The following is a 27,813-nucleotide window of genomic DNA, read 5'->3' on the forward strand; positions in this document are numbered from 1 at the left end:
ACATTTACAAGACAAAAGACGCTGACGGAGAGGTGCAAAGGGATTTAAGGTGGGCTGGATTTATGAGTTTTTTCATAGGCTTTGGTAATTCTAGTGTTAATCAATGATGAATATTTCTATGCATTTTGTCTCTCTATGGTAACTCATGAATATTCATGAGTGAGGCAAAACCTTCAACCAGGGCTGAAAGTGGAACCAAATTGCTGGCGGTACTCTTTATATGATGATACAGTGACATTCATTCAAAGAGTTGGGGGGGGGGGGGGGGTCTCCCTTGAAATTTCGATGTGCCAACATTCAAAATGCGGGGTTGACTTGCGGAAAGTTTCCGGAACAAGTGACATTATGGTGAAATGTCGGTCGTGGTGGGACAGTTTATTGAGGAGCGTGGGATGGGAAGACATTTCATGATGTGGTTCCGGTGCTGTATGGTGAAATGTTGATAGTCACAGACAGTGAAAATCGATTGAAAAGCGGGTGGTATGGGATTGCCCAATGAAGCTTTGAGCAAGGGGATACAATAACATTTGATTGATACCTGAAATATGACCTTCCCTGTCTGAACCTCATGCTGACTGTTTGCCACCACTCTTATTCTAGCTGTGTGCAGCTCAACCTTTTCCTTAATAGTTTCCTTCATTAGTTTGCCATGAGTGTACGTTAAACTTACTGGCTTTTGATCACTTCGGCCAGCCCAGTTAATTATTATATAAAATGGGATAATATTTACTGGCCTCCAGCCTTTAGGAGTTTCCGCAGTGTGCAGAGATTTTCTGAAATTATGTGTCAAGGGTTTATATCTGTATCCAAGGATCAGGATCAGAATTCATAAGTCAGCCCACAAGTATCTCTATTGAACCTTCCATCCAAGTCTTCCATTCAAGTACTGGCCAGGCCTGATCACGCTTAGCTTCAGGTGGATGTACCTGCCCTGAAGGGCAGGTGCTATTCCCGACCTCCTAGACATCTAGAACCTTCTTTCCGAAGGCTTCGGAGAGCTCTTTTGATCTCGTTATGGTGGTACTAAATGTTCTGAGTTAGTTTAAATAACCTCCCTGCGTGAAGTTTGCATGTTCTCCCCGTGTCTGCATGGGTTTCCTCCGGGTGCTCCGGTTTCCTCCCACAGTCCAAAGACATGCTGGTTAGGTGGATTGGTGATTCTAAATTGGCCCTAGTGTGTGCTTGGTGTGTGGGTGTGTGTGTGTGTGCCCTGCGGTGGGCTGGCACCCTGCCCGGGATTGGTTCCTGCCTTGTGCCCTGTGTTGGCTGGGATTGGCTGCAGCAGACCCCCGTGACCCTGTGTTCGGATTCAGTGGGTTGGAAAATGGATGGATGGATGGATGGATGTTCAGTCAAGATCTGCTCTCATGATTCTAATTGGAGGCTTTTAAAGATGGTGGCAAATGGAGAGGGTGTTTTGTGTCTACTGTAATTATTCCGTGGCCTACGAAATGTAAATGTAGCGGGATGTTTGTTATTATTATTATTATTATTATTATTTTATCACCACTGTCTAAAGATAAGGTTTAAATGAAGGTCAAATCTTGATATGTCCACATATGTTAGAAAAGAATAAAAAAAAAAAACTTGGGGTGCACTTCCTTTTTCACATGACTGTGTATGTCTTTCCCTGTCTCTGTAATGGTGCTCCCTTGTGGCCAGCTGAAGTATACGCCGTGCTTGCCCACATATCCCTCGCCTAATTACATTGTGCTCCACGACTCCCAGAACCCAAAAACTAATTTTGTTACTAAAATGCTAATTTACCAAAAAAAAAAAAAGACACTCAGTTTTTAAATCTCATGTCTTTTTCGTTTTGGTCCGTTAATTCCTCTCTGATTTTTTTTTTTGCATTGTCTATAAATGAAGTGTGAACAGGTAAATTAAAAAAAAGTACACTTTGAGGGTTTGTTAATATTATTTACATTTTCCACATGCTCCAAAGTAATTAAATTGTTAACAGTAAGCACGACTAACACAATTTCGACGTCCCGCTCTGTGTTTCTTTCCTTAGCTTCATCATGAAACGATTCCCACTGCAATCCAGCAATGACAGACTGAGGTGGTGGGTGTTAAGTTGACTGAAGTTATTAGCAACACTGAAAGAACATCTTCGAGCGGCGCAGCGCGTTTGACAAACTTCCACAGCAATTACTGACACACTTCTCACTGGCTCTCTTGGGCACCACGAGGGGAACACGTGTGGAAATCAGCTGGCATTTGAAACTTTAAAAGACTCGGAAAGCTTCCTGTAGCAGCGGGTTTTGATCGAGGGTACGCTGGGTTGGAGGCGACGTAAAGGTGGGGAAGGTTTATCAGGAAAAGAAGAAAGAGAAGACAAAGTCCACACTAGTTCATCTGGACGTTGGTGGTTAAGAAATTATCCCCTTGGGGATTAATACAGCATACCAAATACCATATTATTATTATTATTATTATTTAACCTCCAAAGGTCATGCGAAAAGACAAGTTCCCCTTGGGGATTAATACAGTGTACCAAATACCATATTATTATTATTATTATTATTATTATTATTATTATTATTATTATTTAACCTCCAAAAGTCATGCGAAAAAACAAGTTCCCCTTTGGGATTAATACAGCATACCAAATACCATATTATTATTATTATTATTATTATTATTATCTAACCTCCAAAGGTCATGCGAAAAGACAAGTTCCCCTTTGGGATTAATACAGCATACCAAATACCATATTATTATTATTATTATTATTATTATTATTATTATTATTAACCTCACCTCCAAAAGTCATGCAAAAAAACAAGTTCCCCTTGGGGATTAATACAGCATACCAAATACCATATTATTATTATTATTATTATTATTATTATTTAACCTCCAAAAGTCATGCGAAAAAACAAGTTCCCCTTTGGGATTAATACAGCATACCAAATACCATATTATTATTATTATTATTATTATTATTTAACCTCCAAAGGTCATGCGAAAAGACAAGTTCCCCTTGGGGATTAATACAGTGTACCAAATACCATATTATTATTATTATTATTATTATTATTATTATTATCTAACCTCCAAAGGTCATGCGAAAAGACAAGTTCCCCTTTGGGATTAATACAGCATACCAAATACCATATTATTATTATTATTATTATTATTATTAACCTCACCTCCAAAAGTCATGCAAAAAAACAAGTTCCCCTTGGGGATTAATACAGCATACCAAATACCATATTATTATTATTATTATTATTATTATTATTATCTAACCTCCAAAAGTCATGCAAAAAAACAAGTTCCCCATGGGGATTAATACAGCGTACCAAATACCATATTATTATTATTATTATATTGTCTGACTTGTTGTACAATTTGGAAGAGAACAGGCCATTCAGCCCATAAGAGCTTGCCAGTCCTAATAATAATAATAATAATGATAATGCTAGTAGTTTATTACATTTATATAGCACTTTTCTCAGTATTCAGTGTGCCTTTCATAATGAGTGAGGAGCCTCTTCAACTCCCACTATTGTGTAGCACCACCTGGATGATGCGACGGCGGCCATTTTTACGCCAGTCCACTTACCACACATGAGCTGTTAGGTGGTGAGAGACAGAGAGCTAATCAGAGACAGGGGATGATTAAGGGGCCAGAATGACGAGGCCATGGATGACAATTTATCCAGGACATCGGGATACCCACTACTCTTTACCAAAGATGCCTAGGGGTCTTTTATGACCACAGAGAGTCAGGTCCTTGGTTTTACGTCTCATCTGAAGGACTGAAACACAGAATCCCCATCACTGCAATGGGGCATTGGGCTCCACATTCATACCATAGGGTAAGTGGCCCCAGCTGGCCTCACCAACTCCTCTTCCAGCAGCAACCCAAGCTTTTCTAGATGGACTCCCATCCCAGTACTGACCAGGTCTGGACATGTCGAGCTTCAGGTGGATGACCTATCCACCTAATTCTTTCAAATTCTGTCCACCACACTACTTGGCCACTTATTCCATGTGTCTGTGGTTCTCTGCGGGAAGAAAAACTTCCTAATGTTTGTGTGAAATTTATCCTTAGCGAGTGTCCAACTGTGAGCCCGTGTTCTTGATGAACTCATTTTAAAATCACCGTCTCGATCCACTCGATCTTACCCGCAGGCGTGCCAAGTAGTAATGGCGTCTCGTCAAGTTTTTCAAGCCCGCTTTTGACAGTGACATACATGAGCAGCGATGGTGAGGAGTCTATGATCAGCAGTCCTCAGTCAGTGCAATTGAAACGGACAGTGAAACCGAAAGGGATTCTGATGAATCCGAAAGTGACGAGTGTACAGCTTTTGCCTCGCAAATACTTTTTAAACTTACACTTTTACTGTAAAACTTCAGTAAAAACAATTTTTTGAATTAAATTTTCGTCAATATCGCATTGAATTTTGATTCCGTGTTTGGACTTTCATCGTGACAATGCGGCGTATAACTGCCCATGAGTGAATTTCATTTCTTTCTCTCTATTAAATAAAATGACTTTTTCGAATGTTTGTCTCTGTGATTTGTTAATTGTCTTTGCAAAAGCTATTCTAACGGGAAACTGTAAACGTTTTAATATGAATGGCAAATCAAGATCTCCTTTGGTGTCTAATGTGATCCCCTGAAGATGTACTCCATTACCTTTCTTGGATATATCCTTCTTTCAACAGTAATTCGTGCAGTGGAAGACTGGACGGTGTTAACGGTTGTAGATATTGTAAGTTGATGTTTTCATCTTCCGCACCATCACCACCAACTGTTTCAACATAGTCTATTGATACGCATTTAACCAATTTGATGTGTTACCGATCGACATTTTTTGACGTTAGTTTGTTTGACTTCATCATTTCTCTGTGCTAGGATTGCTTGTGTACTCATTTCTTTTGTTGACCCTTCTTCAATAAGATTTGGACATAACACGTCTTCTTTAATTGGGAACTTAAAGTGAGGAAAACGTTAAAATTTATAAGAGCTGAGAGCACAGGAACTGTGTCTGACAAAGCATTCACACGACTGAGAAGTGAGAGGGCCATGGGCGTGGTTGAATATGGTTGAGAGGAGGGCGGGACTTAAAAAAAATCTCATGGCCAAAGTCTCATCTCGCGGGACTTGAAATGATCTCTTTGAAAAAGTTTTGTCTCAGGATTTCCTTTTATAATACATTATTTAAAGTGTAACTTCTGCAGTGGGTTGGCACCCTGCCCGGGATTGGTTCCTGCCTTGTGCCCTGTGTTGGCTGGGATTGGCTCCACCAGACCCCCGTGACCCTGTGTTCGGATTCAGCGAGTTGGAAAATGGATGGATGGATGAAAGTGTAACTTAACTCCTATTTGGCTTTTACTACACTAAATTGCCTAAGGTTATAAATTTAGGGTTAGGGTAAGGGAAGGTGGGGAGAAGTTATATAGTACGAGGGATGTTCAAAAAGTTGCTACACTTTTATATTTTCATTGAAAACGGTGAAGGCGGGAGGAGTAGTAATTGGGCATTAACACTAGAATTACTGAAGCCTACGAAAAAACTCGTAATCCCGGCCCACCTTAAATCCCTTTGGACTTCTCCATCAGCGTCTTTTGTGTTGCAAATGTGTTGATCGGCACAAGCAGCAAGCAGCCTGTTACCCAAGCCCCCACCCACCGTCGCAATTCAGTTCGCAAAAAAAGGTTCTCAGTGCTTAGTGTTTATCTTGGAGTGAAGTGCTGGAGTTGTAGAGGGTAAATAATACATCGTTATTTGGAATACATACATTTCATGCGTGTTTCGTAGGCTTCGGGAATTCTAGTGTTAAAAAGTTGGTAAGACGCTGGGAAAATTACATTGCAAACGAAACTGACTATGTAGAAAAGTGATGTCATTTGTTTTTGAAATTCTTATTAAATCTCTCTATTATATAAAAAAATCCTGGAATGAGATGTGACTTTTTCAGAGAGATACTTTCAAGTCCCACGAGACGAGACTTTGTGCCAAGAGATTTAACCAGGCCCAGGGCCAGAAATAAAAGACAAAGAGCAGATTACAAAGGAAAACGTCATAAAGAATTCAAAAACGTTGGGGCAATACACATGCAGAGCAGGTTAGAGATAATGGAAGTACAAAAATTCGAAAGCCTCAAAAAAAATGAGAGTAAAGATAGCATTAGCACAAACAAACAGAAATTATTACTCAGTGAAATAACGGAACAGCGTAAAGAGACCGAACATATTGTTCGGAATTAAACTTTAAGTCGGAGACTTGTAGATCGTCTTATTCGTGTTGCCATCAGGGAAAAGTAGTGTTTCTTCCCAATGAAGAGGCGTATCCGTGAGAATTAAGAGATTTGTTGTTTGTTGAAAGGGAAATACACATACACAAGCAGCAGAGACACGAAATAGCTGGCGCATAGTGCAGGCTGGGGGGTTGGCAAGCGAAGCGAGCAGGGGGCGAGGTCACCTAGTAGAGTTAAAACAAAAAAGTGTGGAAACTTTTTGAACATCCCTCGTACAATACCTTATAAACAGTGGTAGGTCTGTGAGATTTGAGGCATTCTGACAACGGCTACACAATAAATAATACAAAAGTGGAAAGGGGAGTCCTAGAGAACTCTACCAAGACAAAACAGTTATGTTAGTGATCGATTGTGTTCATTATTAGCGATGGATTGTGTTCATTATTAGTGATGGATTTTGTTCATTAGTGATTGATTGTGTTCATTAGTGATCAATTGTGTTCAATATTAGTGATCGATTGTGTTCATTATTACTGATCGATTGTGTTCATTATTAGTGATTGATTATGTTCATTAGTGATCAATTGTGTTCTTTAGTCATCAATTGTGTTCATCTTTAGTGATCGATTGTGTTCATCTTTAGTGATCGATTGTGTTAATCTTTAGTGATCAATCATGTTCATTATTAGTGATTGATTGTGTTCATTATTAGTGATGGATTTTGTTCATTAGTGATCAATTGTATTCTTTAGTCATCGATTCTGTTCATCTTTAGTGATCGATTGTGTTCGTTATTAGTGATCGATTGTGTTCATTATTAGTGATGGATTTTGTTCATTAGTGATTGTTTTCATTAGTGATCGATTGTGTTCATTATTAGTGATCGATTGTGTGCATTAGTGATCGATTGTGTTCATTATTAGTGATTGATTATGTTCATTAGTGATCAATTGTGTTCTTTAGTCATCGATTGTGTTCATCTTTAGTGATCAATTGTGTTCATTATTAGCGATCGATTGTGTTCATTATTAGCGATCGATTGTGTTCATCTTTAGTAATCGATTGTGTTCTTTAGTCATCGATTGTGTTCATCTTTAGTGATAGATTGTGTTCATTATTAGCGATCGATTGTGTTCTTTAGTCATCGATTGTGTTCATCTTTAGTGATCGATTGTGTTAATCTTTAGTGATCAATCATGTTCATTATTAGTGATCGATTGTGTTCATTATTAGTGATGGATTTTGTTCATTAGTGATCAATTGTATTCTTTAGTCATCGATTCTGTTCATCTTTAGTGATCGATTGTGTTCGTTATTAGTGATCGATTGTGTTCATTATTAGTGATGGATTTTGTTCATTAGTGATTGTGTTCATTAGTGATCGATTGTGTTCATTATTAGTGATCGATTGTGTGCTTTAGTGATCGATTGTGTTCATTATTAGTGATTGATTATGTTCATTAGTGATCAATTGTGTTCTTTAGTCATCGATTGTGTTCATCTTTAGTGATCGATTGTGTTCATTATTAGCGATCGATTGTGTTCATCTTTAGTAATCAATTGTGTTCTTTAGTCATCGATTGTGTTCATCTTTAGTGATAGATTGTGTTCATTATTAGCGATCGATTGTGTTCATCTTTAGTGATCGATTGTGTTCATTATTAGCGATCGATTGTGTTCATCTTTAGTGATAGATTGTGTTCATTATTAGCGATCGATTGTGTTCATCTTTAGTGATCGATTGTGTTCTTTGGTCATCGATTGTGTTCATCTTTAGTGATCGATTGTGTTCATTATTAGCGATCGATTGTGTTCATCTTTAGCAATCGATTGTGTTCTTTAGTCATCGATTGTGTTCATCTTTAGTGATAGATTGTGTTCATTATTAGCGATCGATTGTGTTCATCTTTAGTGATCGATTGTGTTCATTATTAGCGATCGATTGTGTTCTTTAGTCATCGATTGTGTTCATCTTTAGTGATCGATTGTGTTAATCTTTAGTGATCAATCATGTTCATTATTAGTGATCGATTGTGTTCATCTTTAGTGATAGATTGTGTTCATTATTAGCGATCGATTGTGTTCATCTTTAGTGATCGATTGTGTTCTTTAGTCATCGATTGTGTTCATCTTTAGTGATAGATTGTGTTCATTATTAGCAATTGATTTTGTTCATCTTTAGTGATTGATTGTGTTCATTATTAGCGATCGATTGTGTTCATTATTAGTGATTGTGTTCTTTAGTCATCAATTGTTTGTTTTGCTTGTTGACTCTTTGATGATTGTTTGAGGTGTGCAGATCCCCCTACAGGACCGAATGGTGTCTCCCTGTGTGTATGCAAGCCGAACGGGAGAACTGAGTCGTCTTTATAAGTACAGTTGTGGCCACAGGAGTGGGAGTTCTTCTGAAATCCTCTTCATAATTCTATTTTTTTAGTTTAATTTTTATTGATTTTAATTAGAAACAGACAACATTCCATACAGTCAAGTCAAATTGAACAAATCAAAGCAAAATTTGACCCCCATGAAGAGAGAGAGGAGCCAGCATCTGCAGCTACTCTATAAAAGAGTCAAGAATAGAAGGGTATCCTTTTCCTCAAAATGGAAGCTTATTCTAAAATGTGATTGATTAGATCCTGCCATATTTTCTAAAAGTTTTGGACAGATCCTCTTCACAATTCTAAACATTCCCTCCTCAGGTGATCGAGTGCAATCTTCGGGCTTCCCGGTCCTTCCCTTTCGTTTCCAAGACGATCGGGGTGGATTTCATCGAAGTAGCTACAAGAGTGATGGTTGGCGAAGAAGTGGAGACGTGTCGCCTCGCAACCTTAGAAAATCCAATCATTCCCATGGACTACGTGGGCATCAAGGTGAGAAAAATGTGTCCAGCCAAAAACCCAGATTTTTTTTTTTTCTAAATCCCGCCATCCCCCTATGCCCCTACCTCCCTGTTCACTCTGTTGTCTTTATTTTGTTTTTTGCCTCATCGCGCTGTTATTGTGCAGCAACCGTGCCGCAATCATATTTATTAAGGAGAAAAGCTTGTCCTCTTGGTTTAGTCTATTGTGATCTACTGTGCCAAAGTTCTGCTGAAGTGCTTCTAAATGTGCTTTTGTAAAAATGGCCTGCATTAACAGCACCTCACTCTCTCCTTTTGAAGATAAAAACTCCGTCTGGATTGGTCTAATTCACTGTGTCAGCTCCGAATGCACCGGTATTAGAAAGGCGCTTTCATCTCCGGTTTGATGGTGGCTGGAGACTTACTGTCTTACCGCTATAAATATGAGCCCACTCTTCCCAGGCTAACTACTTGTTTTGGTCTCGGTTGTCATGGATACCTGTAACTTTCCAAACCCGTACAATTTTTTTTTTTGTGGCAGGCTACATGGGCACTAATATTATAAAGAAAACTTTTTTATATACAAAGAAGTCCTTGAGTGTATGAAAGGCGCTACATGAATATAACTTATTATTATTATTATTTTTCTTCCATTGTGAGAAACAGAGGACAGAGGTTTACACTTGTGCCTCACTCCATGAGTCCTAACTTCAAACTCCACCTTGGGTGCTGCCAGTTTGTAAACCTTATTGGACTTTAACCCCATAGAATCCAGCACTATCACAGTTTGACTGAATAGTTTTAAATTGGAGCAAGTGTAGCATGCAATGGACGGGCATTCTGTTTAAAGTTGGTTCCTTTCTGGAGACCTCAGCCATCAAGCCGCCTCCCCCTATTGGCCATTCCACAGCTGAGCCAGCCAATCCGATGAAAGGACCCCTCCACCTGACGATTCCTGAGATCCGCCATCAGGGGTGACTTTACCTTAGGCAGTCAAAACAACTTGGCAGGTGAGCTGTGGCACATTTGAGTACCAAGAAAAGAAAGAGAATAGGGGAGGGTTAGTAACAAATTACAACTATTGTGGAAGATGACCCGGACACAGACAGGCGGACACGTTCAACTCACCCAACACACATTTATTCCAGTACTCCATATTTACAAATGTGCACCACAGTCCCCAAAGTCTCCAAAAGTCCTGGCCAACAGTCCAAATGCCTTACTCTCCTCAGGCCGCCTCCTTGCCTCTCCTCCAAGACCTTGTCTTCTCATCCTCCCGACTCCAGCCCCCAAATGGAGGGAGGTGGCCCCTTTTATAATTACCCAGATGTGCTCCAGGTGCCTCCCGATAATCTTTCGCCGGCACTCCCCAGTGTGGTGGAAGTACCGGTTGTGCACCTGGAAGCACTCCGGGTGTCCCCCATCCTCTTCCCCCCCAGCACTTCCGGGTGTGGCAGAAGTGCTGAGGTCCAGGGCTCCAAAGGCATTGGGGCACCCCTTGGCGGTGACCACGGGCCCCTACAGGGTTGAGCTTCAAAGCTCTGTACCCGTGGTCCCCATAGCCACCTGTGACACTATCATGTTACTAATGACTAACAACAGAGATGCAATCTGTACAGTTAATCAGCAGCTCTAGTCAGGGTGTGCTAAACTGAAGTGGTGAGTCTTCAGCTAGGATTTGAAAGCTGAGACCGAAGGGGCATCTCTTATAGTAGCAGGCAGACCAGTCCACGGTTTAGGGACCCCTGTAACTAAAAGCTTGACTTCCCACAGTTACTTTATTAATCCTCACTTGTGAACAAGCCCTCAAGATACAGTGCATCCGGCAAGTATTCACAGCGCAATACTTTTTCCACATTTTGTTATGTCACAGCCTTATTCCAAAATGGATTAAATTCATTCTTTCCTCAGAATTCTACACACAACACCCCATAATGAAAACGTGAAAAAAGTTTACTTGAGATTTTTGCAAATTTATTAAAAATAAAAAAACTGAGAAAGCACATGTACATAAGTATTCACAGCCTTTGCCATGAAGCTCAAAATTGAGCTCAGGTGCATCCTGTGTCCCCTGATCATCCTTGAGATGTTTCTGCAGCTTCATTGGAGTCCACCTGTGGTAAATTCAGTTGACTGGACCTGATTTGGAAAGGCACACACCTGTCTATAGAAGGTCCCACAATTGACAGTTCATGTCAGAGCACAAACCAAGCATGAAGTCAAAGGAATTGTCTGTAGACCTCCGAGACAGGATTGTTTCGAGGCACAAATCTGGGGAAGGTTACAGAAAATTTTCTGCTGTTTTGAAGGTCCCAATGAGCACAGTGGCCTCCATCATCTGTAAGTGGAAGAAGTTCGAAACCACCAGGACTCTTCCTAGAGCTGGCCGGCCATCTAAACTGAGGGATCGGGGGAGAAGGGCCTTAGTCAGGGAGGTGACCAAGAACCCAATGGTCACTCTGTCAGAGCTCCAGAGGTCCTCTTTGGAGAGAGGAGAACCTTCCAGAAGGACAACCATCTCTGCAGCAATCCACCAATCAGGCCTGTATGGTAGAGTGGCCAGACGGAAGCCACTCCTTAGTAAAAGGCACATGGCAGCCCACCTGGAGTTTGCCAAAAGGCACCTGAAGGACTCTCAGACCATGAGAAAGAAAATTCTCTGGTCTGATGAGACAAAGATTGAACTCTTTGGTGTGAATGCCAGGCGTCACGTTTGGAGGAAACCAGGCACCGCTCATCACCAGGCCAATACCATCCCTACAGTGAAGCATGGTGGTGGCAGCATCATGCTGTGGGGAACTGGGAGACTAGTCAGGATAAAGGGAAAGATGACTGCAGCAATGTACAGAGACATCCTGGATGAAAACCTGCTCCAGAGCGCTCTTGACCTCAGACTGGGGCGACGGTTCATCTTTCAGCAGGACAACGACCCTAAGCACACAGCCAAGATATCAAAGGAGTGGCTTCAGGACAACTCTGTGAATGTCCTTGAGTGGCCCAGCCAGAGCCCAGACTTGAATCCGATTGAACATCTCTGGAGAGATCTTAAAATGGCTGTGCACCGACGCTTCCCATCCAACCTGATGGAGCTTGAGAGGTGCTGCAAAGAGGAATGGGCGAAACTGGCCAAGGATAGGTGTGCCAAGCTTGTGGCATCATATTCAAAAAGACTTGAGGCTGGAATTGCTGCCAAAGGTGCATCGACAAAGTATTGAGCAAAGGCTGTGAATACTTATGGACATGGGATTTCTCAGTTTTTTTATTTGTAATAAATTTACAAAAATCTCAAGTAAACCTTTTTTCACGTTGTCATTATGGGGTGTTGTGTGTAGAATTCTGAGCAAAAAAATGAATTTAATCCATTTTGGAATAAGGCTGTAACATAACAAAATGTGGAAAAAGTGATGCGCTGGGAATACTTTCCAGATGCACTGTACATCAACTCCTCCATCTGAGGCAGCCCCTCAATCCCAAGATGGACAGTGCACTCTGCCGTTTTCCAGCTGAGGACTATAAGCTTGTTATCAATCCGAATGCGTTCTTGGTCTGCACAGAAAACATCCCCACCTATCACTTGTACACTATGCTGGTTCTGGTTTTCGCAGCGTAATTAAATTAAACTAATAATTAGAACACGGCTTAATATTCTTGTCTAGTTGATGTTTATAAATAATTACATGTGAAAAATTATTGCTGTTTCTCTATATATGAATACATCTATGCAAAATTGATCTTAAATTTTCTCTATACATCATTTTAATTTTCTATTTAAATAGGTTAACATATTCAGATATGTTGGAGGGTGGCAAATTGAAGCCACGCCCCGTCCCGAGTGGCATGAACTCAAGCTACACCACTTTGCCAAACCTCAAGCTTTTGTAAAAGAGAACACTGATGAGACAGAGGAGTGATTAGCCTCCATCCACAGGTTCTGTTCTACGTTTGTACATCAAAAGAACTTCAAATGTTATCGCTGTCGCCCTCCCGAAGCTGTGAGGGGGGAGACCCTTTGAATAAATGAGCTGTCCAAGTCGGACGCATCCGAACAGATGGCGAACCTTCCATCAACTGGTTAATTCGCATTACCGTCATTTACTGTTGCACCTGTAGGACCTCAAGTTGTTTTTATTCCTTTACGGCTTCAACTCAACCCTGGAGAGTGAGTGGGCTCAGGAAATGAATGAAAATAATGGAAAGCAGAAGGTGTTCAATAAGATACTCAAGTACCAGCAAAACAAAATCAATGCTTTTTAAAATGTTATTAAGGCTGAGTTTTAAGAAGCACTTGGTTATCCTCCAGTGTGAATCTCACAGCCTCCAATTTGCTAGAAGCGTACAGTGCATCCGGAAAGTATTCACAGCACATCACTTTTTCCACATTTTGTTATGTCACAGCCTTATTCCAAAATGGATTAAATTCATTTTTTTCCTCAGAATTCTACACACAACACCCCATAATGACAACGTGAAAAAAGTTTACTTGAGATTTTTGCAAATTTATTAAAAATAAAAAAAATTGAGAAAGCACATGCACATAAGTATTCACAGCCTTTGCCATGAAGCTCACAATTGAGCTCAGGTACATCCTGCTTCCCCTGATCATCCTTGAGATGTTTCTGCAGCTTCATTGGAGTCCACCTGTGGTAAACTCAGTTGACTGGACCTGATTTGGAAAGGCACACACCTGTCTATAGAAGGTCCCACAGTTAACAGTTCATGTCAGAGCACAAACCAAGCATGAAGTCAAAGGAATTGTCTGTAGACCTCCGAGACAGGATTGTCTCCAGGCACAAATCTGGGGAAAGTTACAGAAAAATTTCGGCTGCTTTGAAGGTCCCAATGAGCACAGTGGCCTCCATCAACCGTAAGTGAAAGAAGTTCGAAACCACCAGGACTCTTCCTAAAGCTGGCTGGCCATCGAAACTGAGCGATCAGGGGAGAAGGGCCTTAGTCAGGGAGGTGACCAAGAACCCGATGGTCACTCTGTCAGAGCTCCAGAGTTCCTCTGTGGAGAGAGGAGAACCTTCCAGAAGGACAACCATCTCTGCAGCAATCCACCAATCAGGCCTGTATGGTAGAGTGGCCAGACGGAAGCCACTCCTTAGTAAAAGGCACATGGCAGCCCGCCTGGAGTTTGCCAAAAGGCACCTGAAGGACTCTCAGACCATGAGAAAGAAAATTCTCTGGTCTGATGAGACAAAGATTGAACTCTTTGGTGTGAATGCCAGGCGTCACGTTTGGAGGAAACCTGGCACCATCCCTACAGTGAAGCATGGTGGTGGCAGCATCATGCTGTGGGGATGTTTTTTCAGCGGCAGGGACTGGGAGACTAGTCAGGATAAAGGGAAAGATGACTGCAGCAATGTACAGAGACATCCTGGATGAAAACCTGCTCCAGAGCGCTCTTGACCTCAGACTAGGGCGACGGTTCATCTTTCAGCAGGACAACGACCCTAAGCACACAGCCAAGATATCAAAGGAGTGACTTCAGGACAACTCTGTGAATGTCCTTGAGTGGCCCAGCCAGAGCCCAGACTTGAATCCGATTGAACATCTCTGGAGAGATCTTAAAATGGCTGTGCACCGACGCTTCCCATCCAACCTGATGGAGCTTGAGAGGTGCTGCAAAGAGGAATGGGCGAAACTGGCCAAGGATAGGTGTGCCAAGCTTGTGGCATCATATTCAACAAGACTTGAGGCTGGAATTGCTGCCAAAGGGGCATCGACAAAGTATTGAGCAAAGGCTGTGAATACTTATGGACATGGGATTCCTGAAGTTTTTTTATTTTTAATAAATTTGCAAAAACTTCAAGTAAACTTTTTTCACGTTGTCATTATGGGGTGTTGTGTGTAGAATTCTGAGGAAAAAAATGAATTTAATCCATTTTGGAATAAGGCTGTAACATAACAAAATGTGGAAAAAGTGATATGCTGTGAATACTTTCTGGATGCACTGTAAATACACTCTTCACTACGACGGCCCCCCAAACCGGTAGCTGCCCTCCAGGACTGAGAGAATCCCCCTTTATAGTCTCAGTATGGGGATAGCAGGCACCTATTTGAGGGCAGATGGAATGCCATTTACAGTAATCACCCACCCCCAGGACCCCCACCCAGTGTACTGACTAGAAATCTCGAGAAGCTCACAGTTAACTCTGGGGAGCCAGTTTGGCACATCATTTAAAACCCACTTAGTGGCCGTGCCAATGGCACTTTTGACCGTAACAACAGCCATGTAAAATAACAAATGCAGTGCCCTCCATTGTGTTTGGGACAAAGACGCATTTTTCTTTCATTTGCCCCTCTGCTCTGCTGCAGACTTTAAAATTGCAAATGAAACAAATCAGACATTGTGATTAAAGTGCACACTGCAGACTTTCATTTAAGGGGATTTGCGAATTTCGGTCACACAACACTTTTTATACACAGCACCCCCACAACCCCCCCCAAACCCCCCCCCCCCCCCCCATTTTGGGCAACCATAATGTTTGTCACAATTGGAGTCATGGATGGTTGTGATTCCCCAGGTGGGTTTCATGGCTTCATCTGACACCTCGGCTTACGTCTACCCTCTGGAGTCTGTAGTTGCCATTGCTTAACATGAGGACAAGAGCTGTGCCAGTGAAAGTCAAAGAAGCCATTAGGAGGCTGAAAAATGAGAATAAAATCATTGGTGACACCTTAGGGTGACCGAAATCAACTGTCTGGAATATCATGAAGAAGAAAGAACACACTGCTGGGCTCAAAAATCACAAAGAAGGAAGACCTCCACTCTTAATGACAGAATCCTCACTATGGTCAAGAAAAAGCCCCCAATGCCAGTCTGACAGATCAGTAATCGTCTTCAGGGGGCCGGTGTGTGTGTGTCAGAGATGACTATCAGCAGAAGACTTCAAGAACAGAAACACAAGAGAGGCCACACTGCAAGATGAAAACCGTAAAAGCAGGACGGCCAAATGACAGTTTGGGAAAAAGGACTTCAGAGAGCCTGCAGAATTCTGGGAAAAGGTCTTGTGGAGAGACGGGACAACGATGAACCTCATCAGAGTGATGATAAGGGCAAAGTGTGGAGACCAAAAAAGAATTGCCTGAGATCCAAAGCAGACCACCTCATCTGTTAAACATGGCAGTGCTGGGGGTGTTCTGGCTTGGGCATGTATGGCTGGCACAGGTCCTGGCACACTTCTCTTTATTGATGATGGAACTGCTGACGGCAGATGCACAATGAATTCTGAGGTGTGTAGAAACATCTGATCTGCTCGAGTTCCAAACTCACTGGATGGCACTTCATCCTACTACAAGATAAGGAGCCAAACACACTGCTGAGGCCACACAGGAGTTTATCAAAGCTAAAAAAAAATGGAAAATTCTTGAATGGTCAAACCAGTCACCTGATTTAAAAATCCAATTGAGCAGGCCTTCCATATGCTGAAGAAAAAACTTAAGGGGACAAGCCCCCCCCCCCAAAAAGAAGGAGGAACTGAAGATGGCTGCATTAGGGGCTTGACAGAACATCACCAGAGAAGCCCCTGAGCACCTGGCGATGTCTTTGAATAGCAGACTTCAAGCAGCCATTGCATGCTGGGATACGTGACAAAGAACTGAATATGACAACGGCTTTAATAGACCTGAAATGGGGGGGACCGTGTAGAAAAAGTACAAATCCCCTCAACTGAAAGTCTGCAATGTGCACTTTAATCACAAGTCTGAATTGCTTGATTTGTAAATTGAAACTGTGGAGCAGAGGGGGGCACTCAAGGAGCAACGTGTCGAACATTACGGAGGGCACTGTATCTGCTGCTTATACTTTATATATCCTTTTCTAAAAATTCAAGTGGTTAAACACTAAAAGTCTCCTTAATGCTTATAGAGATCCTGTATTTGCATATGTTATAATGTTGAAATGTGCAGATTATTATTTTTAATTAGGAAGTATTTTTTTTTATAAAAAAAAAAAAGGAAGGGCGGCATGGTGGCGCAGTGGGTAGCGCTGCTGCCTCGCAGTTAGGAGACCTGGGTTCACTTGCTGGGTCCTCCCTGCGTGGAGTTTGCATGTTCTCCCCGTGTCTGCGTGGGTTTCCTCCGGGCGCTCCGGTTTCCTCCCACAGTCCAAAGACATGCAGGTTAGGTGGATTGGCAATTCTAACTTGGCCCTAGTGTGTGCTTGGTGTGTGGGTGTGTTTGTGTGTGTCCTGCGGTGGGTTGGCACCCTGCCTCGGGATTGGTTCCTGCCTTGTGCCCTGTGTTGGCTGGGATTGGCTCCAGCAGACCCCCGTGAACCTGTGTTTGGATTCAGCGGGTTGGAAAATGGATGGATGTATGGATGGAAAAAAAGGAAATAAAAGCAGCATCTCTCTGAATGGGGTGGCGCAGTGGTAGCACTGATGCCTCACAGTTAGGACACCCGGGTTCGCTTCCCAGGTGGAGTTTGCATGTTCTCCCCGTGTCTGCGTGGGTTTCCTCCCACAGTCCAAAGACATGCAGGTTAGGTGCATTGGTGATTCTAAATTGGCCCGTGTGTGTCCTGCGGTGGGTTGGCACCCTGCCTCGGGATTGGTTCCTGCCTTGTGCCCTGTGTTAGCTGGGATTGGCTCCAGCAGACCCCCATGACCATGTGATTGGCTTCAGCGGGTTGGAAAATGGATGGATGGATGGATGGATATTTTTTTATACCTACTTAACTTTCATCAACATTTATCTAACTCTGTATTTATTTTTCTAGTATCAGAATGTAGTTTAAGTTAATTTGTTTCCGTTTCAATAGATGTATTTTTCATATTTTTGATTCTTGTTTTCTTTTTTTCACATCTTCACGCCCCCCTTTTTGTTACCTCGCGGCCCCCTAAGGGGGGCCCGCCCCACAGATTGAGAACCACTGTGCTATGCAATCAATAAGTGAGGAAGGTGGAAAGGAAGAAGTAGGTTTGCTAGTGAGATAGAGCTGGGTGTCATCAGCATAACAGTGGAAGCTAATGTTATATTTACGAGATAGATAGATAGATAGATAGATAGATAGATAGATAGATAGATAGATAGATAGATAGATAGATAGATAGATAGATAGATAGATAGATAGATAGATAGATAGATAGAAAAGGCACTATATGATAGATAGATAGATAGATAGATAGATAGATAGATAGATAGATAGATAGATAGATAGAGTGAAAGGCACTATATTATAGATAGATAGATAGATGTGAAAGGCACTATATAATAGATAGATAGATAGATAGATAGATAGATAGATAGATAGATAGATAGAGTGAAAGGCACTATATAATAGATAGATAGATAGATAGATAGATAGATAGAGTGAAAGGCACTATATAATAGATAGATAGATGTGAAAGGCACTATATAATAGATAGATAGATAGATAGATAGATAGAGTGAAAGGCACTATATTATAGATAGATAGATAGATAGATAGATGTGAAAGGCACTATATAATAGATAGATAGATAAATAGAGTGAAAGGCACTATATAATAGATAGATAGATAGATAGATAGATAGATAGATAGATAGATAGAGTGAAAGGCACTATATTATAGATAGATAGATAGATAGATAGATAGATAGATAGATAGATAGATAGATAGATAGATAGATAGATAGAGTGAAAGGCACTATATAATAGATAGATAGATAGATAGATAGATAGATAGATAGATAGATAGATAGATAGATAGATAGATAGATAGATAGATAGATAGATAGATAGCAGGTTGGAAAATGGATGGATGGATCTCTCTTTCTTTATGTCCCCCTTTGGGCTGTTGTGATTACTCAGATGTAACGCCTTTGTGAGTCGCTTCTGCTGGGGGGGGAAAGAGCGAGAGATGGAGAGGCGAGTGTGTGGCCGACATTTCAAAAAAAAAAAAAAAAAATAAGGTCGAAACCAGGCCTTTAAAAGTGTGAAGTGTCACTTATACCCGAGGAGAATAGAAAGAGGACATTTGTAATGGAACATTAGCAGCTACGTTTGGGAGTTGGGGGTGGGTTTGTCGAAAGAGATGTGCTGAATTAGGTTATGAAAATGTGATCACATTGTTAATCTAAAAGAGCGGCGTAATCTCATACAACTCTTCCACCTCTTTCATGGTAATGTGGCTTGTTAATCAACAGCCATTCTTCTAGAGGAACGGAGAGAGAGAATGATTATGACCTGATTTGAATACAGATCATTCAAGTACTCTCTTCTCTGTTTTAATTCATGTCAGTATTTTTCTTATCAAATATATATATATGTGTGTGTGTGTGTGTGTGTGTGTGTGTGTGTGTGTGTGTGTGTGTGTGTGTGTGTGTCATTCCTAGCACATAAAGTTTTGGACTCTTCAGCTCTGAATTTGTAAACTGGGCTGCGCTCTGCTAACACTCTCGCCCAGCCAAGGTGAAGCAAAATAGGTTTTAAGAAATGTGGGTTAGAGAAACTGAGAAATTGGAGCAACGAGGCGCACCGAACATTTCCATCTATTGTTTGTTTTTTTTTTTAATTCGGTGTGAAAGGAAAGCGTGTTACACTTAGTATTGCCTAATATTATTTTTCTTTTTTCTTGTAACGCACTTTGAGTTTACATCATCTTATATATAATTTGCCAGCCTCCTCACTCACTCACTCACTCACGTCTGTCCGAAGCTGAATGCGCAATCGCCTTCTGCGCAACTGCCCGAAAAACCTTACGAGACCGACATCGCGGCAGGCGGCGGATTTATGGCCACAAAAATCCATATTACTAACCGAAGGTTATGGACGCAGGGCACAGGGCGCATCGGAGCGCACTGCCGCACTGCAATGAGCCAATCCATAGCTAACGACACAGCCACAGAAAGGTTAGTAATATGGACGAGAGGGTTGTACACCGGATGTCACGCGCACTGCCGCACTGCAACGAGCCCACCACCTGTAAACTAGACTTGCTCTAATCCACTGTGCCAGTAATGTAGATCACATAACGGTCATTCAGTTTGTCGCCCGCCCCAGAGTCCAGAGTCAAACGCAGCGGCGTCCCAAAACGCGGGTGGCGCCTGCCCCAGAGTCAAACGCAGCAACTTCCCAATACGCGGCGGCTTCCCAGAGTCAGTAGGTGGCGCCCAAATATCACATCGTAATGCGCCGTGGCGCCCGCCCCTGAGTCAAACGCAGCGGCTTCCCAAAACGCAGCGGCTTCCTAGAGTCACTACGTGGCGCCCAAACAACACAACCTGTGAGCTACACTTGCTCTAATCCACTGTGCCAGTAATATAGATCACATAACGGTCACAGAGTCTAACCCAACGGCTTCCCACCCAGACGCACCCACCCTCCATGATATGTCATCCATCCAGATATCGGACATAACAGAAACCGATTGCCGTTCTTGGATTTCCGATTCGCTAGCGAATCGCGGGCTTACTTGTTCAAAGAGAAAGGCGACTATGACCAACATTGCGGCAGGCGGCGGATTTACGGCCGCGAAAATTCAAAGAGAAAGGCGACTTCGATTAAAGCTCTAGAGGCCTGAAAGGCGATTTCGACTACAGCTCCAGGCCTAATTACGCATTCATTCAATACACCTATATCAGGTTTGTGGTGCTTATACTTATTACTTACTATTCCACTCGTGCCCGTTTCATCTAACGTTGTCGAAACGGGCTCTTTGTCTAGTTTGTAATAAATGTTGTTGTGGCCGCTCTCCTTTTCTATGCTGCGGACTGGAAGGGGCGGGGCTTCTTTCCCTTCAGTGCCCTCAAGGGGCGGAGTTCTCCAGGCTGTGAGGGTAAAAGGAGACAAACAAGTCTGATGGCAACAGCACCCCCTCTCGTCCCGGGGTGGTACTACTTGCTTCAGGTGACCCTGCCTGCACAACACTGTTATCGCAGCTGCTGCCATCCAACAACCAGTCAGGACTTCTGTCTGTCAGGACATCACTTAGGAAGCAAAGGGCCCTAAATTTATCACACGTCTCAGAATTCCTACACGTTCTACAATTCCCCATGGCTCCGGGTGGAATTGAAGAGTCGCATAGTGTGCGGGGAGGAACGATCTCCTCAGTATATGGTGAAAACAGAAAGAAAAAAAGTATGAATTATAAGGAGTTTGTCTCGTTCAGACGCGAGCCTTCTTCAGGCTGCCCCAAGATGGCGCTGGAGTCGGTTATGAGCAAGTTCAGGGAGGGTGGGAACCAGAAGTGATGTCAGAGATGGAGCAGCTGCCAATCATCCTTTCTACAGAAGGGAGAAATGAGGAAGCATCAGACAACAGTGCCACCCTCTGGCTCGGAGTATAACAGTTATTAAATGAGCCCTGAGCTTGTCTTCCAAACGCACATGTGAGACACCAGCTATGTTGGTTTTCATACCCTGAAGTGATTGTGACTTCATGTGGGCTCGTTTATCCTTCACGCTCAGAACGTGTACGTGCACGCATCGTGGCCGCCACGCATTCCCAGCATCGCGTCCTCTGAGCAGGTCCTCAGAAATTAGCGTGACGAGTGCATGAGTTGCACTACCAGCAAAAAGTACAGGGGGGCGCAGTGTGATGAAAGTCGGAATGTGACGTCAGAGTCTCTGTTTACTATCGACATGTGAGGATCCTCCGGGATCGATGGGCCTGCTTCAATGTTTGATGAATGGTTCGAAGTGGTGAACCAAAATGCCGACATAATAATAATAACAAGGGGGCTCTGCCCCCTGCTCGCTTCGCTCGCCTACCCCCGGTGTTGGGTAACCCGAAATACATTAATGAATGTATGAGATATATTGGAGTGTAACAAAGCAAGTACATTCATTAATCCTAATGAATGTCCACTAATAGTGGACTCATTACAGAATGCGTTGTCAGCTAATTGGCGGAATTGTTTATCGGCCGTCTGTCGTTCCTTTCTTTGCCGTTTATTTTTTCACTCCGCCGTTTGAGAGGCGCGTTGTAGGCGCCTACGTTCATTAATTGTATTCAGGCGGGCTCGCTTCTGTATGTATCTCCGTCAGTTGTGGTCGTTCGTTTTGAACCCGTGCTTGCTTTGCTTCCGCAGTTTCAGACACGCGTTGTAGGCGTCTATGTATATTGTTGTAGCTCCGTTAGTCGAGCTGTTTGGTTTTGGAGCCGAGACAGTTTTGCTTCCGCGGTTTCAGACGCGCGTTGTAGGCGCCCACGTCTATTGTTTTTATCCATGCGGGCTTGCATCTTTGTGGACCTGTGGGGCCTCCGTAGGTGTGTTAGAAGGTGTGGGCCATGCTGTGTAGTGTGGCCGTTTAGTTCAGAATCGCGTTGTAGGCGCATGCGCCTTTCGTCCGTTCACGCACCTTCCGTATTATCTTTGTGGACCTGTGGGGCCTCCGTAGCCTCTTCCGTTTGACTCTGGGGTGCAGCGCGGAATCCTCTTTTTTTGTGTGGCTGTGTCGTCACCTATGGGCGCGTTGCCTCATTTCTTATTTACGTTAGTTGAGCTCCTTCGTTTTTGAGCTGTGACTCCTTCGTTCTCGGTGGATCAGACTTCGCTCGCTGTCGGCGCCTGCGCACTATGTCTCCTCCGTCCATGGGCATGCCATGTACCTGCATCCATATCCGGTTTACCATTCTCGGTTAGTAATATGGATACATTTTATTTATTTGTAGGCACATTTCTAAACACTCAAGGACACCGAACAATAGATAAAACACAGATTATAAACAAAACTAAAATCAGACAGAGCAATTGTAATCAAAGAGAAAAAGCAGTCTTAAACAAATGAGTGTTTAAGGTTTAGATCTGAAAAGTGAAAATGATTCAATATGTCTAAGCTCAGATGATAGTGAGTTCCAATGCTGGGGAGCAGAGCAACTGAATGGTGGTAAGACGACGAAGGGGACAGTCAAGTGGATGGAGGAAGAGGATCTAAGGGTACGGGAGGGAATGGCAACATGGAGGAGGTCAGACAGACATGGAGGGGCGAGGTTGTGGAGAGCCTTAAAAGTTATTTCAAGAAGTTTGAATTGAATGCGGAACTGAACTGGAAGCCAATGAAGCTGATATGGTGAATAGAGGGGGTTCTACAGGGTGGTCCAGATCTAATTATGCAGCTCCAGATCGTCTGGATGACTTTGATTTATGCGGGGACGATTCCAGTTCGGCGCAAAGACAATTCTTCATGTCGTCAGTTCGCACACTTCTTGATGGTCCAGGATTTTTGGGGTGATTAATAAGTTATAGCGTAATGAAAATTGCATAATTAGATCTGGACCACCCTATAATAATGATGTGGGCACCTGAATTTTGGACCAGTTGCAGCTTATAAAGAGATCTGTGAGAAAGATCAAAGAAAAGGGAATTGCAATAATCGAGACGAGAAGTGACGGAGCTATGAACGAGGATAGCAGTGGTGTGGGGAGTGACGGAGGGGCAAATACGATTAATGTGACGCAAGTGGAAATATGCAGACCGGGAGATGTTATTGATGTGGGACTGAAAAGATAAAGTACTGTCAAGGATGACACCTGTGGGGAAGGGGAGACAGAGGAATTATCAATAACAAAGGAATAATGATCAGCTTTAGATAATGTTGATTTTGTACCAATGAGGAGAACCTCAGTTTTGTCACTATTTAATTTAAGAAAATTTGAAGAAAACCAGGATTTGATTTCTGCTATGTCAGCATTTCTCAACCTTTAAGTATTTGCGACCCGAGTTTTCATAACAGTTTTAATTGCGCCCCTACCCCCCCCAACGTTTTTTTGAAAGGAGCCCACTAATACCAATTTGTTCTTTTTTAATTAATGATATATCATAGCTGCATATTTTATTATGGGTGGCACAGTGGTAGTGCTGCTTCTTCGCAGTTAGGAGACCCGGGTTCGCTTCCCTGCGCGGAATTTGCATGTTCTCCCCGTGTCTGCGTGGGTTTCCTCCGGGTGCTCCGGTTTCCTCCCACGGTCCAAACACATGCAGGTTAGGTGGACTGGTGACTCTAAATTGGCCCTAGTGTGTGCTTGGTGTGTGGGTGTGTTTGTGTGTGTCCTGCGGTGGGTTGGCACCCTGCCCGGGATTGGTTCCTGCCTTGTGCCCCATGTTGGCTGGGATTGGCTCCAGCAGACCCCCGTGACCCTGTGTTCGGATTCAGTGGGTTGGAAAATGGATGGATGGATGGATGGATGTTACAGTTCACAGGTAAGTCGTTAACTTTATTTAAATAATGAATACTGATAATAATTTACACATGTTGTGGCGGAACCGTCTGCCTCGCAGGGACTCACGTTGCTGGTATTCCCTGCCTGGAGTTTACAGGTTTTCCTGGTGGGTTGCCTTCCAAAGACATGAAGTTCACCTTGCGATGAGTTGATTCCCTGTCCAGGGATTTTGTTACTTTCTCGCGCTGGATGGTTGCTGGAATGGCCACATCCCCGGATTGATGGATGTAATCATTAAACATCCTTTTCAGAGATATTGTGGCAAGGTGTCCTCCGAATTTAATGGATGTTGCAGGCAATTCACAACACAGCGAGGACGAACGTTTTCTCACCGTGATGATATCTCGCACTGCCACCTGGTGGAGTCTTCCAGATTTACGTAAAGTACGCGCGCAAGTATAAACAGTACGCTTGCGTAGCAGTAGCGTCCGCTGGAGCACACATCGTGTTACGTGAAGTATAAACCTGGCCATAGGGGTGTTTTTATTAAGGCGACCAGAATTTTTTGGACCAATCCGGGGACATGGGGGGGCTAGAATGTACAGATCACGAGTAAGGACTCTAAACACTACAGAGTGGTGGCTCTGGGGCTAGAGATCTGCACTGGCACTCGGAAGGTTGCCCGTTCGATCCCCGTAAATGTCAATAGGGACTCTGCTCTGTTGGTCCTTAATCTGCAATTGTTTAGTGCTTTGAGTAGTGAGAAAAGCGCTATATAAATGCAAAGAATTATTATTATTATTTTTATTAGAGTACGAAGCGAAAGCTTATCACGTGATTTCTCGCCAAAGTTGCAGGATGCGGTAAAGCTTAACCTCCGTCAAAACACCGCGCACGCGCGCCGAGTTCAAATCATCGCGGTGATGAGATGCATTCAAAAAAGTGAACCAGCTGAAACCAGGGACATGTTTCTGAGTGGGGACAGTTGTCCGAAAAACGGGGACATGTTTCTGAGTGGGGACAGTTGTCCGAAAAAGGAAACTGTCCCCGGAAAACGGGGACGGATGGTCACCTTATTTTTATACTTCGGTGCGGCGCATGGCATGGTGCATCTGAGAGGTGGATAAGAACATCGATGTGATGCGAAGTGAGGCACGATCAGGGATTCACGGGAAACCCCGCCACGCCTAATTATTTCGAGCTGATCGGGACTTCAGAGGGAAGTTTATTGCTTTCAAGCAGTGCACAAGGAAGGCGGCTATGTAGAGTGATGCTCCGTCGTCGCCGATATGTCTCCCAAAGTCCAAAATAGTGATGGATCGTTCTTGAACGATTCGTTCATTTTGAACGAATCTTTAATGTGATTCGGGAAGAACGAGTCGTCTCGTGGGAGTGATTCGTTCAGTCGCGCATGCTCATTTGCGCAACTTCATAAGCTTAACCAACACAGTCTGAGCCGGAAAGAGAATTGATTAGTTCATCTCTCGAGTCTTCGGGTTTGAGTCATTCGTTTATCACGTGACAGCCCCATAAGCTTAACCTATGCAGTGTGAGCCAGAAAGAGAATTGATTAGTTCATTCCTCAAGTCTTTCGAGTCGTTCGTTCTTTTGTCACGTGACCACTTACCGGCTCAGTACCTCAGTCAAATACTAACATAAAATTCCATTTGTTGTATGTTGGATCATATTTAGAAATTATCATAAAATTATCAAAAATATCTAAAACGCATTTTCTTATAAATAAAAAAGGTCTGTCAATTTCTGTCACTATGATTTTGTTACTGTTTCTTGAGGATCTGTGGTGTGTTATTTTATAAATAAATAATCCCGTTACAAATAAATTATTGATTAATTTGTCCTTTGTTTACTTTACTGATAGAGAAAGACAATAAAACACTAGGCTACATAATAAAATAATCCAAGCCTACAATTACAAAGTACTTATAGTTAATAATCGTACACTATTCTATAGCAGTGTTCATTTTTACTCCAATTTTGCGTTTCCTGGTATAATAATTGTTTTTCCTATGCAGACTTAACATATTGATCTAATATTTGTATAAAAAGATTGGTCAAAAAGGACATAATGACAAAGTAAAAGCAAATAACATTTTTGAATTTGAATGAATAAGGTTAGTTTAAAATATTAAGGTTATGATAAGTTAAACTTCAAGTTGTAACCCAAAATGAAATAAAAACTGGAGAGTTAAAGTCATTTACAATCCAACATACAGCAAATGGAATTTTACGTTAGTATTTGACTGAGGTACTGAGCCGGTAAGTGGTCACGTGACAAAAGAACGAACGACTCGAACCCGAAGACTCGAGAGATGAACTAATCAATTCTCTTTCCGGCTCAGACTGCCTTGGTTAGCTAATTGGGCTGTCACGTGATGAACGAACGACTCAAACCCGAAAACTTGTCAGATAAGAGGCGCGGTGAGCGAATCATAGACTAAAGACCCAGGTAAACAATGAATTAATATTTTCTGTTTCTTATAGCATTATAGTTTTGTCTTGTTTGTAGTGTGATCAACATTTGTGTAAGCAGTAGATGTGTTAGGGAGGTAACAGGTAACATTTTAATTATATTTTGCTAAAATGAACGAAATGACTCGAAAAAGGATTCGTTCATTTTGCTGAACGAGACTCAAAGGTCCGAGTCGGTAAAATGATCCGAACTTCCCATCACTAGTCCAAAACTAGTGACAAATCTGTAAGATGGCGCCAGTGCTTGTGGTCAACCAATCAGAACAATTTACTGCTCAAAGCCCCACCCAGGGAGAGTGATGTGGAGCGAAGCGCAGCACGATCGGGAGTTTGGGAGATCACGGGAGACCCCCGTGCCATATTGCTTTGAAGCGATCGCGACTTTACAGGGGAGATTTTTGCTTCAATATGGTACTTGCCGCGGCAAACCAGGGAGACAGCTATGAACAGGGATGTGCGGTGAGATCAGGGGTTCACAGGGGACATTCCCCCATCTGTATTGCTTTGAACGGAACAGAACTCCGCGGGAGAAGTTTTCCCTTTAAAGTGGCCCACATGGGAGGCGGCCGTGAAGAGGGATGCAGTGCGCCGCTCCACCGTCACCGATATCTCACCAGACTCATAACAGATTTATAAAATGGCGCCAGTGCTCGTGGTCCACCAATCGGAACACTTCTTTGACCGAACCCCCCATGATAGTTCCTGGTTGATCGAAGAGTGGAGTAAGAGCTAAAAAAAAGTACCAGGAACTACAAACATCCCAAATTCCTGCGGTGGGAGTGTTACATAAATCCCTGGTTATTATTGAAATAAAATTCCTATGGTGGGAATGCGCGGGACTGAACTCCTAACACAAAGAAACTCGAGAGGAAAGAGCAGCGTGGGGCTCTTAATTCCTTAGGAAACGGCGTTCCTTTCTGACATCCTTCATGTCTTTTAAAGCTTCAAATAAGGCGAAAGGCATGATTGTGTCGAATTGGCTCATTTGTCACAAAGGGATTTGGACAGCTACCACATTGTAGTAGCCAAGCCATTCCAAAATCTCATCCAAAGGCCGTCTAAAAGACATCGCGGTTTATGTTTCAAGTCCGTGAAATGGGCTCCAGGTTCCCATGACTGTTTGTGTAACAAGTTCTTCTTGGCTTAAAAATGTATTCTCAGTTAAAGCTGCTGGGAGCCTGGG

At 42.8% G+C, this 27,813-nt stretch overlaps 1 protein-coding gene across 1 annotated transcript in view; it reads left to right on the forward strand.

Moving 5' to 3' along the window:
• cps1 (carbamoyl-phosphate synthase 1, mitochondrial) overlaps nucleotides 1–27,813 on the forward strand; it is a 289,732-nt gene that overhangs the window by 195,069 nt on the left and 66,850 nt on the right. The window contains exon 32 of the mRNA XM_051930296.1: nucleotides 8,914–9,084. Within this exon, the coding sequence (XP_051786256.1) occupies nucleotides 8,914–9,084 (171 nt within the window). The remainder of the gene's footprint in view (nucleotides 1–8,913; nucleotides 9,085–27,813) is intronic.

Source organism: Erpetoichthys calabaricus, chromosome 8, assembly GCF_900747795.2.
Source record: "Erpetoichthys calabaricus chromosome 8, fErpCal1.3, whole genome shotgun sequence".
In the NCBI taxonomy this organism is placed as follows: Eukaryota; Metazoa; Chordata; class Cladistia; order Polypteriformes; family Polypteridae; genus Erpetoichthys; species Erpetoichthys calabaricus.